This window comes from Amblyomma maculatum, chromosome 9, assembly GCF_055883805.1.
Source record: "Amblyomma maculatum isolate TAMU_Amacu chromosome 9, ASM5588380v1, whole genome shotgun sequence".
In the NCBI taxonomy this organism is placed as follows: domain Eukaryota; kingdom Metazoa; phylum Arthropoda; class Arachnida; order Ixodida; family Ixodidae; genus Amblyomma; species Amblyomma maculatum.
Genome location: NC_139352.1, coordinates 75,084,424 through 75,099,439, shown reverse-complemented (window position 1 = coordinate 75,099,439; position 15,016 = coordinate 75,084,424). Strand labels below are relative to the sequence as shown.

At 44.3% G+C, this 15,016-nt stretch overlaps 1 protein-coding gene across 1 annotated transcript in view; it reads right to left on the bottom strand.

Moving 5' to 3' along the window:
- Positions 1 to 1,314: 1,314 nt before the first annotated feature.
- The window catches only part of LOC146179448 (uncharacterized), a 76,476-nt gene continuing 62,774 nt past the window's right edge, over positions 1,315 to 15,016 (bottom strand). Inside the window, exons 15-21 of the mRNA XM_084579885.1 lie at positions 14,881 to 15,005; positions 13,296 to 13,402; positions 12,481 to 12,612; positions 9,142 to 9,241; positions 7,831 to 7,931; positions 4,754 to 4,918; positions 1,315 to 2,972 (exon numbers count right to left, since the gene is read on the bottom strand). Of these exons, the coding sequence (XP_084436011.1) occupies positions 2,766 to 2,972; positions 4,754 to 4,918; positions 7,831 to 7,931; positions 9,142 to 9,241; positions 12,481 to 12,612; positions 13,296 to 13,402; positions 14,881 to 15,005 (937 nt within the window). The 3' untranslated portion in view covers positions 1,315 to 2,765. The remainder of the gene's footprint in view (positions 2,973 to 4,753; positions 4,919 to 7,830; positions 7,932 to 9,141; positions 9,242 to 12,480; positions 12,613 to 13,295; positions 13,403 to 14,880; positions 15,006 to 15,016) is intronic.

Genomic DNA, 15,016 nt, shown 5'->3' with positions numbered 1-15,016 from the left:
CGCATCTTTGCATTAATCGTGTCGAGTGCTTCGATAGGCGACTTTCCCAGTTTATACCGCGTATCGCAGTTCCGACGTTTGCTCCATCTTCCTGAACGAAACTAAGAAAACAAATGTACATACTCAGGCCCGTCCACTCGCTTCGTCGACTGGAAGCCAGCTTAAATCATACCATACTGAAGCTAAAGGCTTCCCCCATCATACTTCGAAACGGGATTCCCAATCGCATTCCTACGCGTAAAACGCTGCCAATAGTCTCAATATTTTGAAAACAGGTCTTACATTATATTGATGGTTTAAACAATATGTGACACGTTTTGAAGTTTAAGTCTTGAGTGGTGGTATGTTATAGCCACCTAATTTATCTCTTGCAAAGGGGAAAATGTTTTTGCAAATGTGATAACTATGAGTATCCCTGATCGGAGGTCGTCTAGTTTTGGGTCCAAAGTAGCAAAAATCGGACCTGCATATTACTCCATATACAGATAAACAAAATAGCAAAGAGGCTATTAACAGGTGCAGGTATAGTAGTACATGATTTTTAAACAACGGGGTGTTATACAGAATGCAGTAATCAAACCCACATGCGACTGGCACAGCAAAAAGGTAGAGACATGAATTATACGCCTTAGATTCAAAATGCTCAGTGTATTTGCATAAGAGAGGAAGTTTCAGCATTTAAGACAATTTTTCAACTTCTAATGAAAATTTTATTCAAGCTTTAAATCCATTGGGATAATTTTACAAACTTTGGCACCAATATACTGGATGAGCCTCTCCCCATAGACATTGTTTATAGTAGTCAACACAATTAACCACACTTGAACTAGGTTAAACATCGATTTTGGTCAACCTCTGACGACGTTAAATTTTGTGGGTGCAGAGATACCAATTTTAGGTATGGTTCACCCCAGTTTAAAGGACACCTCTGAATTAGTCATAGTCGAATTAGGTTAGACATCAATTTTTGTCCAATTTAGACGAACTCAAATGTTGGGGGTGCAGGGGGCAAAATTTTAGGGTCGGCCCATTCACATTTAAAGGTAGTCATTAATTTGGCCATAATCTAATTAGATTGGTTACCAAATTTGGTACTGATATAATAGTTACTAATGCAATAAATCATTCGTGCGGGCACGTTTTGATGATAAGCTCTTACCACACACTCTGCCTGCGCGCGCTGCCGGCGCGCTCTGTTGAACCACTCATAAGGGTTTAGCCCTAATAAAACATACACCACGAGCGGAAGTAAAAAAATATGCCTCTTGTTTACGTATATATTTGAGAATAAATAGCAGAAAATTATACAATAGCACAGGAAAATATTCCATAATTTCTGAACTTCTTGTAAAACAATAACAAATCTAGCAAATCATGGAGTGCCTTGGGTGTGTTTAATGCGCATACATTGTCGGTATTAAGCAAAATACTTAATGTTCCCTGTTGTTCAATTTTCCTCGTTATTCCTTTGTTGTTGTTTTTTGTCTTCTAGGATGTATTCTAAACTGCGCGAAATTGTGACTTTTTTACCCACTCCTTATGAGCCTGTCAAAAGGCTCCAGGGGAATTTGGAAAGGTCGATAGGTTAATGAATGAGTCTGAGAAACTGGCGTTGCTCGAAATAGACCTTGTTAGTTCTTTATCCTCTCGGTCCACCCTTCCTACTACCAAGAAAAAGTATGCGCCACAGCAACAACCACACATACGCTATGTTGATGGCTGCACCTTGATGTAAACGGACTCTGGCAAGCTTCTTGAAATTTGCAAAATTAAAAGAAACGAACGTATCGTTCTATTGTTTGTTCCGGTGGCTGTCTTGACTGAGCGAATGGTAACAAGTGCACCGTAATGCGCCTTGATGTGCAGCAAAATATGGGCGTTTCCTTAACCTCCTTCCCCTCTTGGGTCTCTTCTTTTTTGCAAGTCCAGATGCCCACAAGTAAAACTTATTAAATGAGGCGTATGATTTCTGAGGTTTGGTTTGGTTTGTTTTGGGGGTTTAACGTTCCAAAGCGACTCAGGCTATGAGAGATGCCGTAGTGGTGTACTCCGAAAAATTTCGACCACCTGAGGTTCTTTAACGTGCACTGACATCGCACAGCACACGGGCGCCTCAAGTCTCGAAGGGTTGCCGTGATTATGAGATATGCTAGTAAAATCTGACTTTTGAGGCTGTCAAGTTGCATCACATTAGCAGGCAAGTATTCGGACATGCTGGCTATGCAAGCGGCTCTTTACTACTGAATGTGCACTGCATACCTGAGTCGACTCTCTTCAACTGCGTCACCATGAATAAACTACACAATGAAACGTTTTTCACAAACAGAAAATTAACATAGTAAGCATAGCGTCTTAACCGGCTAAAAGCCATTCATCGAGCTTCTCAATATGGACTGTGGTAGTAAAGCTAAAGTATGCCCTAATTGCCTTGTCTCATGAGGTTATTCGATGCGAGAGTTAGCTAGGCTTGCGAAAACCTGATGTACTTCGTGCGTAATGCGTATTTTCAGTAGTTGTTGTTTTTGTTTTTCAAATAAACACTAAGATGGAAGACTGATAGTTGATGAAAATGAGAAGGTGTGGTTAGGGGAAAAAGCTGGAACCTATATACTTGAATTGGGGCATTAATTGGTAAGGAGCTGGTAGTGAAAAAAGTGCATTTGAAAAGACTCAAATCTACGATTCGAAATGGAGCAAACCAAGAAGCAAAGAAAGTAATATAAGCGCGTCCACAAAATAAGAGCACGCGGCGTCTGCAGGGTCCATCAGTTTTTCATCTCAATCTCGAAAGACGTTGTGGGGCTATTGGGGCTTGTGGCCGAGCCTCCCTTCTCGCGCGAGGCGTAAGGCTCATTCTTATCCTTGGTTGCCGCGGTGATGATCAGCGTGCGAACGCGGTCGTTGTAGTCAAAGGTGCGGTCCGGATCCAGGGGGCCCCACATGGGGTCCGTGTCCAGGGCCTTCCAGATATCCTGCGACACGATGAGGTGTCATTCTTACGTCACATCTAGTACGTTATCATTTCACGCATGGGGCCCATGAATTGTGAGCATCACAGTCCTTGATGTGTGATTCCAATAAGACTATCTGGTGCTAAACCATACAAAACATCTGAGGGAAAATGACAATGATGGACTAAGAACTAAGAACGTATGCCTCAACAGAAGCAATAAATAGGCTGCTCTGCACAGTGTTGTTCCTTATAAATTTGTTGCTGTTTTTTTAAAGGTGAAAGGACGTCTCGGGCTACGTTGGTGAGGCTACAGTGAACTAGAATTCTAGTTCACTGTAATGAGGCCGAACGGGGCCGCTAAATGTGGACGCAAAACTTTTTTCTGCGACTGCAGAAAGAAGAAAAAGGAAATGCATGCGACGGCTACAGGCTCTGTAGTTGAGCCATTTTCGCTGCCTCGCGCGGACAGAGGAAAAATAGAGAAGAAAGACAAAGAAGAGGGAGATAGAGAGACGCGCGTCGCAACAACCGTCGTCCGCCAGCGAAGCGGTGGTGGCTGCAATGACGGCCTACAACGCGTACAACCACCGGTAGCAGGCGAGCCACCGCCGCAAACTGCAGGGACCTACCATTCCCAGCCCTGTAGGGCCAGGAGCAGCCAGTCCATACCCCCCTCCCCCCCCCCCCACACCGACGCAAATCCTGAAGTCGAAGTACGCGCGGCCCAGGTGTCCACAGAGAAAATGTGAGAGATACGGCGGCTTTACTTTCCTGTACACCAATGACTAAGGCGAAAGCCTTAATAGGATCTGTAAAAAGTATATGTAAAGGCATGCAATGATGATGACGATAGTAATAATAAATAGCGACGATAATAACTATAGTGCTAAATAGAAACAATAAAATAAATGACAAATAACTTAACAATTACAATAAATGAAATACCATAAAAACAAGAACTACATTTTAAAGTAAAGCAAATAATTACGAGGGACTTTAGCGAGTAAAGTAGTGAAAGGCGAAAGCCTGAGTGCCGCATTCTGCTTCGCAACTGGCCCTAATTAGCAATTAAACAATTCATTTATTGATAAGTTAGTTACTAAGTGTGTAATTAATTGATCAGTCATTAATTAGTCAATTAAAGCTACCTAATTAGTCATTATTCAGTAATTATGTATCAGTTATTTAGTAATTATAAATTGATCATTCATTGGCATACGGCTATGTAAGGAACACATCCGCGCATACTGTGGTGGTGCTCTGTGATTGGTCGAGACCTCTATGACGTCAACCCGCCTCGGCCAATCACAGCCCTCACAAAAGTGAGACAGATTTTGTCCACGACAGCATGAGTCATTAGACTTTCGCCTTAAAAGGAAAAATTGCAAAAACATCGTGAAAGCGCTGAAGCTTCCGCATTCTCCCAATGCAGCTTCTGCAGTGACCTCTAATTTTTGTTTTAGTAACGTGTTTTTGAAATGTTAATGGCGGTGGACATGGCAATTTGGGTTTGATCGAGCTGGGTGCAAATACACTGTGACACATCGACTGTGTTGGCCGTTAACTGACACATAAGGAAGGGTACATAAGGAAGTAAAAAGATGAGTACAATAGGCACTACTAAAGTATCGGAACAGGTAACGATCAGCCGATTAGATACGCCTACAGTTCTTCGCCGTGCCTCGTGCACGAAAATGACGTCACTGTGATGTAGGTGCATACTGTCTATATTATTACTTGTATTCCTACAGTTTCAATCAGGTCTATAGGCCCCAAATGATCTCATGCTACGCGACGCACCATGTCAGCGTCAATCCAGTGGCGGCCCGCCATATACGGAACTGTCAGCAGGCTGACCGCACTGGACACCCACATAAACACGGACGCCCAGTGCGGATATATGTAGTCGCCAATCACCAACGACGCCGAGGAGGCTCCCTTGCTAACGTACAGCGTGGCAGTAACCTGCGTGGAGTAAAACTTACTGATGTCGATCCTTACTCTCTCTGGGATTGAAGCGGCAACGCAAGGAAAGGCATCGAGATCCTGAGCTTTGGCTCCGGGAACAATCACTCGCAGTGTGGTTACGTCCAGGCTATTAGAGTTCACCAGTACAAAACATACACGTGTGCAACCACCAAAAAAATCGGAAAACGTTTTTTCACCTAGAAATAAACAGAAAGCTGTGTTTTATGAAATAAAATGTTGAAATAGGCCGATATGCTAATACCTCCTAGCAATTTTGTGTTTCCGCAAAATTGTTGCATTGTATCTTAGTAAAATTCATTTTTTATCTTCCTTTCTTGAACCATGTTCACATCATGCTTCCTGATGTTGTATTTGACCCCCCCCCCCCCCCCTGGTTATTACTGAAAAGATTAAGAACGCATGCTGAGCGAATGCAATGAAATGCATTTGTTTTTTTTTTTATTTAGGAACTGATTTGAGTAGGGGAAATAAGTTGAACATCTGAAAGAATTAGAAGTTGAAGTTTTAGCTCCATACCGAAAGTAAACAAAGGTAAATTAATTTTCGATACTTGGTAGCGTATTTATTTTACATCTCGCTATCCTACAGTAAGCCGCTCTATTCACAGTCTGTTCTACTTGCATGCCAGAAACTATACACTGAAATGCTGTTTTTTTCCCCTTGTACAGTGGCGGCCTGTGACCAATTTGATAATCACATTGTTACGATGCGGCAAGCCGGTGAAAACAGGCCAACAGAGGACAGAGAGATGGTCGATGACAGTGAGATGACGTTTAAATGAAATGATGCCGGGCCTAGCGCGAGCGCTCCTGTCCGCGCCACTGCCCGCTTCTTCTTCCTTGATGTTCGTAACATGACCCGGGGCCACCGAGCGATCGTCCCGATCGTGGACGAGGAAGTGTACGATGTTGATGATTGCATGGCATGATGATGGGCGTGTCTGGATGCTTGAAGAAGAAGAGGAAGAAGAAAGAATAGAACGGCTTGCCGGAGCGATGATTCCCTATGAACATTGGTCCAGGACACTCTCGGTCCGCACGTTTCCACGACTCGATGGCGGAGGCCAAGGCACGCACCGTATGGCATAGGCAGGGGAGGACGTATTGAAGTGTAGCGGTGTCTTGGGTCATGGGGTCTTTGGTCGGTACATCTGCTCAGTGGGGTCACATAAGGTCGTTCGGGTCTCTTCTTGTGTTTTGTAGTCATGTGCGGCGTCTCGGGTCAGTCTCTCCTTCGTCGTGTCTTGTGGTGGGGGCGGGTGGACGGGGCGGTGGGACGGGGCGGCGGAACGACAAGGTCTTGCTGGGTCCGGCAGGCTGGGGAACAGCTACACGATGCCTCCTTCAGCCGACGGCGCAAAACGTCGCAGGGCACCGAAGCTCCAGGCCAGGATGAGGGGGTGATGATGAAGTACCTCGCACCTCCAACCAAATGTTACGATGCGCAAGCCGATGAAAACAGGAGAACAGAGGACAGAGAGATGGTCGATGACAGTGAGATGACGTTTAAATGAAATGTTGCCGGGCCTAGCGCGAGCGCTCCTGTCCGCGCCACTGCCCGCTTCTTCTTCCTTGAAGTCCGTAACAATATCAATGAATAAAAGGAAATTCGCAACTTCATGCCATTGACTGGAGCTTAAACTCATTAAAATCGCTTTTCCGATAACGAATGTGACCCATTGAAGCATGCGTTCTGTAGGTATACATTGAATGTTCTTGGTTGTATGCTTCGAATAACTAATTCATTGGAGCCGTGTTTTTTCAGGGCTTGTCAAGTTTCATATCGTCACCCAGACTATTTTCGGTATTAGCATCTGACGTGGATCACGTTTGTATTGATTTTCGTCTTCCCGCACTTTCTCATTGTTATCACACTTTTCCGCCCTGCAGCAGCCCCTCGAAGGGGGAAGCGATATTAGCAAAAATAATAAACAAATAGAAAACAAATGAACAGGGAAAATATGAACTAAGAGAAACGACGAGATAAAGGACTGCAAATGTCTATATATGATCGATTAGTTTTAAGTGATCGCTAATAGATTGCCCAGGCTAAATTCCTATTCAACTGTCACGAGCTGCGCAGCACTGTACGCAGTTACCTCGATAGCTGCGAAGCTGCTCCATACTGATACATGCTGAGCTGCCTACAAACCAGCGCTGAAAACGTCGACAGCAATATCAACTGGGCCGAGCTAAGCTTGACGGTAGTCCAACACCGAACGCTACGTTAGCCACTACATAACTTTGGCGAAATCTTCACAACAACGTACAACTACATGCACCCAACAGTACAAAGCAATAGTAAGCTGATGGGTGATATAAGTCGAACGCGAACATCTTTGCCTACATAGTGCATTTTTATTGCTATTACAGACAGCAAATGTTACACTTAAAGAAAGGAGCAGACTCTTACATTAAATGGACCCTTAGGGCAAAATAAAATTGCTCTGTACCAGTAGTTTATACAACTTTGTATTGGCAGAAACACCATTTTCACTTAAAAAGGAGCTCCTATAAACTAAGAAAGACAAGAAATTAAATAACGGTATGCCATTTAGCTGCATGCATCAACACCGTTGTTGCGAATAATTGAGGCTATAGACTAACTGCCACTGAATTCTAATAACGAAGTCTTATTTAGAGCAAAACAAGTTTGAGTCGACTCGCTGGAAAACCTCTCTATGCAATTTTCTCAGCAGTAACAACGTCCTTTTGTGTAAGAGAGACACTAACAAAGCCAATAAGTAATCCAGAATCTGAATTAACTAAAAACAGGTATTGTATCTAGTTCGCTCATTCAAAGCTATCACTTGTCCAGGCAACGCTGCTTTCTCTGCGCATCTCTACCTCCCAAGCAAGACCACGTGCCAAGAAAAAATAGAAATTTACCAACAGGATGGTAGGAACTGTGAAGGCCCAACAATAGATCCAGTAGATGCCCACTGAATCATGGAGCATGTACTCCAAATCGAATATCAGTCTTGGAACTCCTGTAAAATAATTATGCAAAAAGAAAGTATACTTTACATCAGAGGTACTCGCCTTATTGTTGAAGTGCCTGTAGAAATGTTATTTCAGACGTTTTCATTAGGTTTGGTTTGGTTTGTGGGGTTTAACGTCCCAAAGCAACCAGGCTATGAAAGACGCCGTAGTGGAGGACTACGAAAATTTCGACCACCTGGGGTTCTTTAACGTGCACTGACATCGCACAGCACACAGGCGCCTTGCTTCCATCATTATTAATGACCAATTCGCTTATATAATACAGCCACTTCTTGACGATTGGAAGATATATTTGTGGTGAATTTCGAAGTTAAAGGGGAAAAAATGTGATATCTAAATCTGGCCACTCGAAAGGGAGAAGATTGTGCAGTAAATACAGTGAAAAGGACGCAGTACGCAAGAACGTAATGAGCTTAAAAAATGATGGCACGGGAAGTTGGTGGCCTAAATGGGATGAGAAACACAGCACTAAGAAGAGCATCGTCATAGTATTGAAATACATGCCTATTTTTTCCGGCACTATTTCTCTTACTTTTGTATCATTGTGACGGTGACGTCACCATGACACAGGTGCGTAAAAGCGTAATTCGAATAATACAATTGCCTATAGAATTAAGCGCGAGCAGTACGGACTAGCTCTCAAGGCACATATTTGGTAGAGGCGGCTCCATCCTAGCGACTAGGACGGCCAAGGAAAACGCGAATGAAGGCTAACTCCACAATGATATGCTCTGTGAACAATTTAGCATGGACAATAAAGAGACGATAATAGTGGCATCATTGTGTATGGAGTGGATTATCTGACACAGAGAAACACGAAGCAGCTAGTGTCCTCTAGTGCTGTCGAAGTTTGCCGTTAAAATAATGTTTCCCTATAATTTTTGTCTTCTTTTACTGCTATGATTTTAACAATGTTATTACGCAGCTTCGATAAAGTACAAATATAAAGGATGAAATCCGCTCGTAGCCCATGTCACATCGTAAAGCAAAGAATGGCACAAAATCATGCAACGAAAGCTGGTATGCTCCAATAAGGTGTCGAATCCTCTTTCGGTCCATTCTAGGGACCGGTCCCAGTAACCATGTTTCGCATCGTCACTTAAGCCATTGACTCCTTCCTAACAAAGGATCAATACCGGAAGTGATATTCTTGCGCGAGACAGAAGCCGGATATGTATTAAACACAGGTATGCTTACCATAGAACCAACAGAGGCTGATGACTTGCACAATGGCGATGACAAAGAAGAGGTTGCGAGCCAGTCCCTCCTCTAATATCTGGTGGATATAGAGTCCTCCCTTGCGGAAGAAGTAATTGGTAGTCAGGAAATTTTTGTATTTCTTCAGTAAAGTAAACAAATCTTAAATATAATGAAGGAAGCTAATGTAGTGCCCAAACAATAATTAAATTTGTATGCACAAATAATCAACGTAGAAACCTTTAAGGGGAAGATGTTTACAATCAATTAATTGCCAACAAAGAATGGCATGTATTTCCTGGCCTTTAATGTGCTAGACGTTACTTAAAGATTAGGTAGCTGTTTTGCCGGAAATGGTATTTTTAGTCTTTCAATATTTACACTAAACCATTCCGACACGTATGAACCTCTTTAAAACTTGCTCAGGAATAAGAAGACTGCAAAATGAAAGTTACAGCGCCTTGAGAAATCCTGAAAGGTAACTAAAAAATTACCGACGATTACGTTACTTCCTAATGCGAAATTTGAGCGCAGCAAATAAGCTGTTTCACCTTTTCGATAGATTGAGGCAAAGAAATCGAGCAACACATATATGCGCTATCACAGAATTTTTTAGAGCGCGCGAAGAAAGGAATTAAGTTCGAGCCGGCGCTTTGACAACCGGAGACTCGCAGGGAGAGGGGGGAGGGGGGCGGCGTGTACACCCAGCGGCAAACGATGGGGGCAGAAGCGCGCGCAGCAAGCGGACAACGCGATAAAGGGAGGAGGGAAGAGATAGCAGCGACTGACTGATGCTGCTGACGCCGATAGTGAGTCAACCCCAGCTGCGGAGTTGGTTTCAGGGACAACGCCGCCGATGCCGACGCAAACAATATGATACCCTCGCTTCCGCAGCGCCAAGAACCAGGTCTAGCCGTGGGAAGGTGGTCACGTATTCGTCGATGTGCCGGGGCCTACGTGAAATAACCGGCGCGTCGGCAACTGAAGAGCACCCTATCCGCCACACAGGAACAGGGGGGGGGGGGGGGGACCCTCCCCTCCTCTTTCTGCATGGCGGCGACGGTATTCTATGCAGTCACGTTATCTTGACTCTCTAGCGGCGTCAGCGGCATCCAGCGGTATCAGTCGGTCGCTGCTAGCGCTGGGGGGATGAAAGGGGGGCGGAGCTGGTTACGAGGCCGACGCCGACGCGAAACCCAGGAACGGACGCCAAAAAGCCGCGCTCTAAAACACTTTCATAACTGACTCAGGCTCAATATACAGGTCACTAAGTCAAGGGTAAATGCGGACAACTGCATTTTTAAAAGACTGACCATTTTCGGTTACGAAACGCGTCCGTGTGCTGTGCCATGTCAGTACACGTTAAAGGTCCCCAGGTGGTCGACATTATTCCGTAGACCTTCACTACGGCACCTCTTTTTCTCTCTCCGCTATCGCACCCACCTTCCTCCCTTCCCCTACAGCGCGGTTCAAGTGTCTACAGAAACAAGTGTGACAGATACTGCGCTTTTCCTCTCTTCTGACTTTATTTATTTTGGTCATGTGCTCCGCATTGGTGAATGAATAGGCGGCGAAGCGGACAATATAAGGTACTCGCACAGTACAGAGGTACCAGTACCATTCTAAGAATGATCCGGCATATTTGTGGCTCTCCTAATATCGACTACGGTGTCGCAGTAGTTGGCTGCGGAGAATGGGAAATGGGTGCTGGACGACTAGCCGAATGATGACATGAGATCGAATGAACTAGACACATACAGCCAACGTGGCGCCTCTGAGTTGTTCCCCCGTCTCCATATTTATGTAGGTGTACAACCTATCGAGAGCAAGCAAACATGTTGCTTTAGGAAACATAAATGGCAGTTAGTAACAGCTGCTAGTCATAACAGTATACTGCATATTATGACGAGCAGCGTACCAGTATCGTTCAAGAGGAAAGTATACAACAGTTGTATCTTACTCGTGCTCAACTATGGGGCTGAAAAATGGAGCCTAACGAAATGGTAATGCTTAAGTTGACGCCAGCGCAGAGGGCTATGGAACGAAAAAATGTGTAGGTGTAACGTTAAGAGATAGGAAGCGTTCAAAGTTGGTCAAAGAAATAACTCGAGTTAATGACACTCTAGGAAAAAATCGAGAATAATAATGGGTTTGGGCAGGGCTAGTAGTGCAAGAGAGGATACTTGATGGTCGCTTAGGGTAAATCATTATATTCTGAGGGAAGGAAAGCGTAACAGGAGGCGGCCAGAAGTTCGGTGGGCGGATGAGGTTAAGTTCGCAGGTCTCAAGTGGATGCAGCCAGTACAGACCGGGTTAATTGGAGGAATGAGAATAAAAGTCTGCAAAACATAATCTATTACAATAACTAGGAAGAAGACTCCCATTTACTTCACTTATTTGTTATCAGGATCTGCTGTGACACGCAGTAAAGAAGTTAAGTACCTGGGAGTAACAATCACGGAAAAATTGAGTTGGGAATCTCATATCGATAACATATGCACAAAAGCATACCGACAACTTGGATTCATACGGCGGAAATTTTCAGCTGCACCCTCACATCTAAAACTAAACGCATATAAGACATTAGTACGACCCATTCTTGAGTACAGTGCAATAGTTTGGAACCGTCATCAATCTTATCTGAACAAAAAACTGGAAAGAATTCAAAATCTAGCACTCCGATTTATATATAACCGTTACTCACGTTACGAAAGTGTGACACATCTGCGTGAAAGCGCGGGCATTTCGACGTTGGAATGCCGGAGACAGACTGCGTGCATGAAATTTCTTTTCCTTCTATATAACAATAGCATCAACATAGATAAAGATTTGTACCTAAAGCCGCCTTATCATCGCTCTAAAAGAATTAACCATGACATGTGTATAAGACCGTTTTCTGCTAAATGTGACTTGTTCAAATTCTCATTTTTTCCCCGTTCCATAGAAACATGGAACAACCTACCCCACCAGTTTATGAATAATGTATCACTTGATGCTTTTTCTGCCAGCGTTGAATCTTTTTTTCAAGAAATGTCATTGCCGTAGTGTTGTTGTTTCACTGCCCTCTTTGTTGTTCACGAGTCTTAACGTAGCTTGACAATATCCTCAACCTTGATGTGTTATTCACGGTGTACTCTGTATGCTTTCCCTGCTGCCTTTTTATACTTTTTTTTTCACTCCTGTAAGAGCCTGAGAAAGGCTCACAGTATTGTAAAATAAATAAATATGGGAGAGGCCTTCACCCTGCAGTGAGTATAATCCGGCTAATGATGATGATAATGATGATGACAACGACGATGATGATGAGTAAATGGCAATCACGTGACATAAAGTGTCTACCTGTGTGCAGAAGGGGACGCTGCAAGCGTACGCAAGAGCGCACACCACGCACAGCATCCAGGCTTCACCCCTCTTGGTGACATTGCAGAGGGCCGTGGAAATATCCGTCACGCACGTCTTCACGAGCATAACCTGCACCGTGGAGGGATAATCGCGCACATCGCTAGATTTTGTAATCACACGCTGTGACGGCGGTGGGCCACAAGAGAGCATGCGCCAGTTTGTCATCCCCAAGTGCGCGAATACCGGCCATTGCTGTAGTTATGTAAGCAGTGGCATTTTTCGAATAAAACGCTTTTGATTCCGTGCTGTGCGACTCTGCGTCGGTTTATAACACACAGAGTGCCTTCATTTTAGCAAAGTCTCATCTAGAGTAGCGGGCTGTTAGCGGCCACCTCATAAAGGCTTGATGGCAAGAGCCTGTTTTTTTTTTTTTTTTTTTTTTTTTTTTGCATAGTGGCAAGAGCCTGTACTGTTCCGACTACAAAGTGTCGGAGGCTATATGAGGCTAAATGGCTGGCGTTTTGAGAGACTGCTTGTTCTCTTGTTTTGTCACCTCATCTAAAGTTCTCGCATGCTTCCTGGCATAACGGCTGACTGGGCGGGGCCTGACCTGACCTTACTGACTAACTCACTAACTCAATGACCGACTGATCTACCGACTAGACAGACCGGCAGACAAAGAGAGAGACTAACTGATTTAATGATTGGTTGATTGATTGATTCGTTAGTTCGTCCCCACTTTCATCAACTGTCCAGTAAGACACTCAATGATCTAGACGGTTTCTCGGCAGCCGTCAGACATGTTTTCTTACGTTGGCCATCAGACTCATCAAGATGAAAGCGGTGAAGACGAGCACGTTGCACACGACCGGATACATGCAGGGGACCACCAGCTGCGCCGTCGTCACCAGCTGCCGGACTGCATCGAGGGAAAACAGGCCACGAATCAGCATCACTGAGGTCTCGGCTTCTCTGCCTCTGCGAAGACCTGAAAACTATGCCGGAGCCGCAGGACTAGTAGATCTCGCCTCTTAAATGACAGATGAAAGACAGTATGAAAGAGCACTAAGCAACAAGTGAGGGGGATCCTGAGTTCTTAAGTCGAGCCAAGTGGACTTGCCTTCATCTGGGCGCAGACGAAGAGAGATCCACTTGTCGAAACGTTGGCTCGGCTTGAGAACTCAGGATCCCCCTCATTTGTTGCTCAATACTCTTTCATACTGTGCAGCCATCTTATTTTTCTCGTCCTGCCTAATGAAAAGCCAGTTGCTCCTAATATCTAGTGCTTGTGCCCTTATGAGTGCGGTCAGGCTGATGTTAAGAACACTCAGTTGATTTTTTTTTGTTTTATGGCGTTTAGCTTCCCAGAGCAAGACTTGGATAATTTCAACCACCTGGAGCTTTCAACGTGCATACTTGGTGTCTTTCGTCTCAGAATTCGAGAGCCACACTAAAGACACCATTGTTGTTCAAGGTTTTCGTACAGGCACAACTTCTAGCGCAAATATTTATCTTGCTTACATGCGGCTGCCTCGCGAAAGTTTGAAGAAAAAAAAAAACGCACTAGTGGATGCCGATGCGTTGATTGCTTGTGCAGCTTTTAAGGAGCTGGCGCATAATGTTGTTGCCGTAAATGAAATTCCCAACCGTTTGTAGGATTGCACTAAAACATGACCCAATTTCTTTGGCACCGAGCACTTGAAATTGCATCTCTTCTGATTGCATTAGCTCACTCCTCGGTAGATCCCCATCTTTTGTGCGGTGATGGTGGCCGCAAAGATCTCAGCGAACGGCTGCGATTTGTGATTCTTCCCCCTTGAGATCAGGAGAAACTTATATAGAAAGCATTTATGACGCGACCGCACCTTTCCACACGAAGACAAATAATTGTGTTGAAATATTCGTCCTCGCTCTCAGACTTTCTGCAGTTTCTTTTCGTCGAGTTCCTAGCCCCTTTTTGAGACTTCCTCCGCCCACTCGGAAAAAAGGTGCACAAAATTTTCTGTAGTCACGAGAGAATTTATGTGCGGCTTTGGAAAGTTAATCTGTTGTGACAACGGGAATGTCTTCAGTAACGTAAGAATGTGCTGTAGCTACAATCGAAAAGCACTACAGAACTACAGGCAGCCGAAAACTATTACAGAAAACGTTAGACTACCACTAGAAGATGCCACATTACTACACAAAATATTTACGTCTACGAAAAACATTTTGTCGGAAATGTCAGAACTATAAAATATTTAGTCGTATTTTTAACACGGTTCTGTAGTTTGTTTCAACTGGGATGCACACATTCTTCAATAATGCCTGCTCTTTATCTACAGCCTGGGCTTGACACATAGCACACAAACGTTCAAGAATAACGGTACTGAGTAGACCGTGCGTGCAGACACTCACACTGAAAGGGTATGGCGGGAGTGATCTCCTTCTCGATGTTCCCCGGTTTGTGGATCCATAGGCAGGTTGTCATGGCGACCAGATCACACGCCGTCACCTCAGCCACTATGGTCCATGCGGCGCACCTATTTCAAAA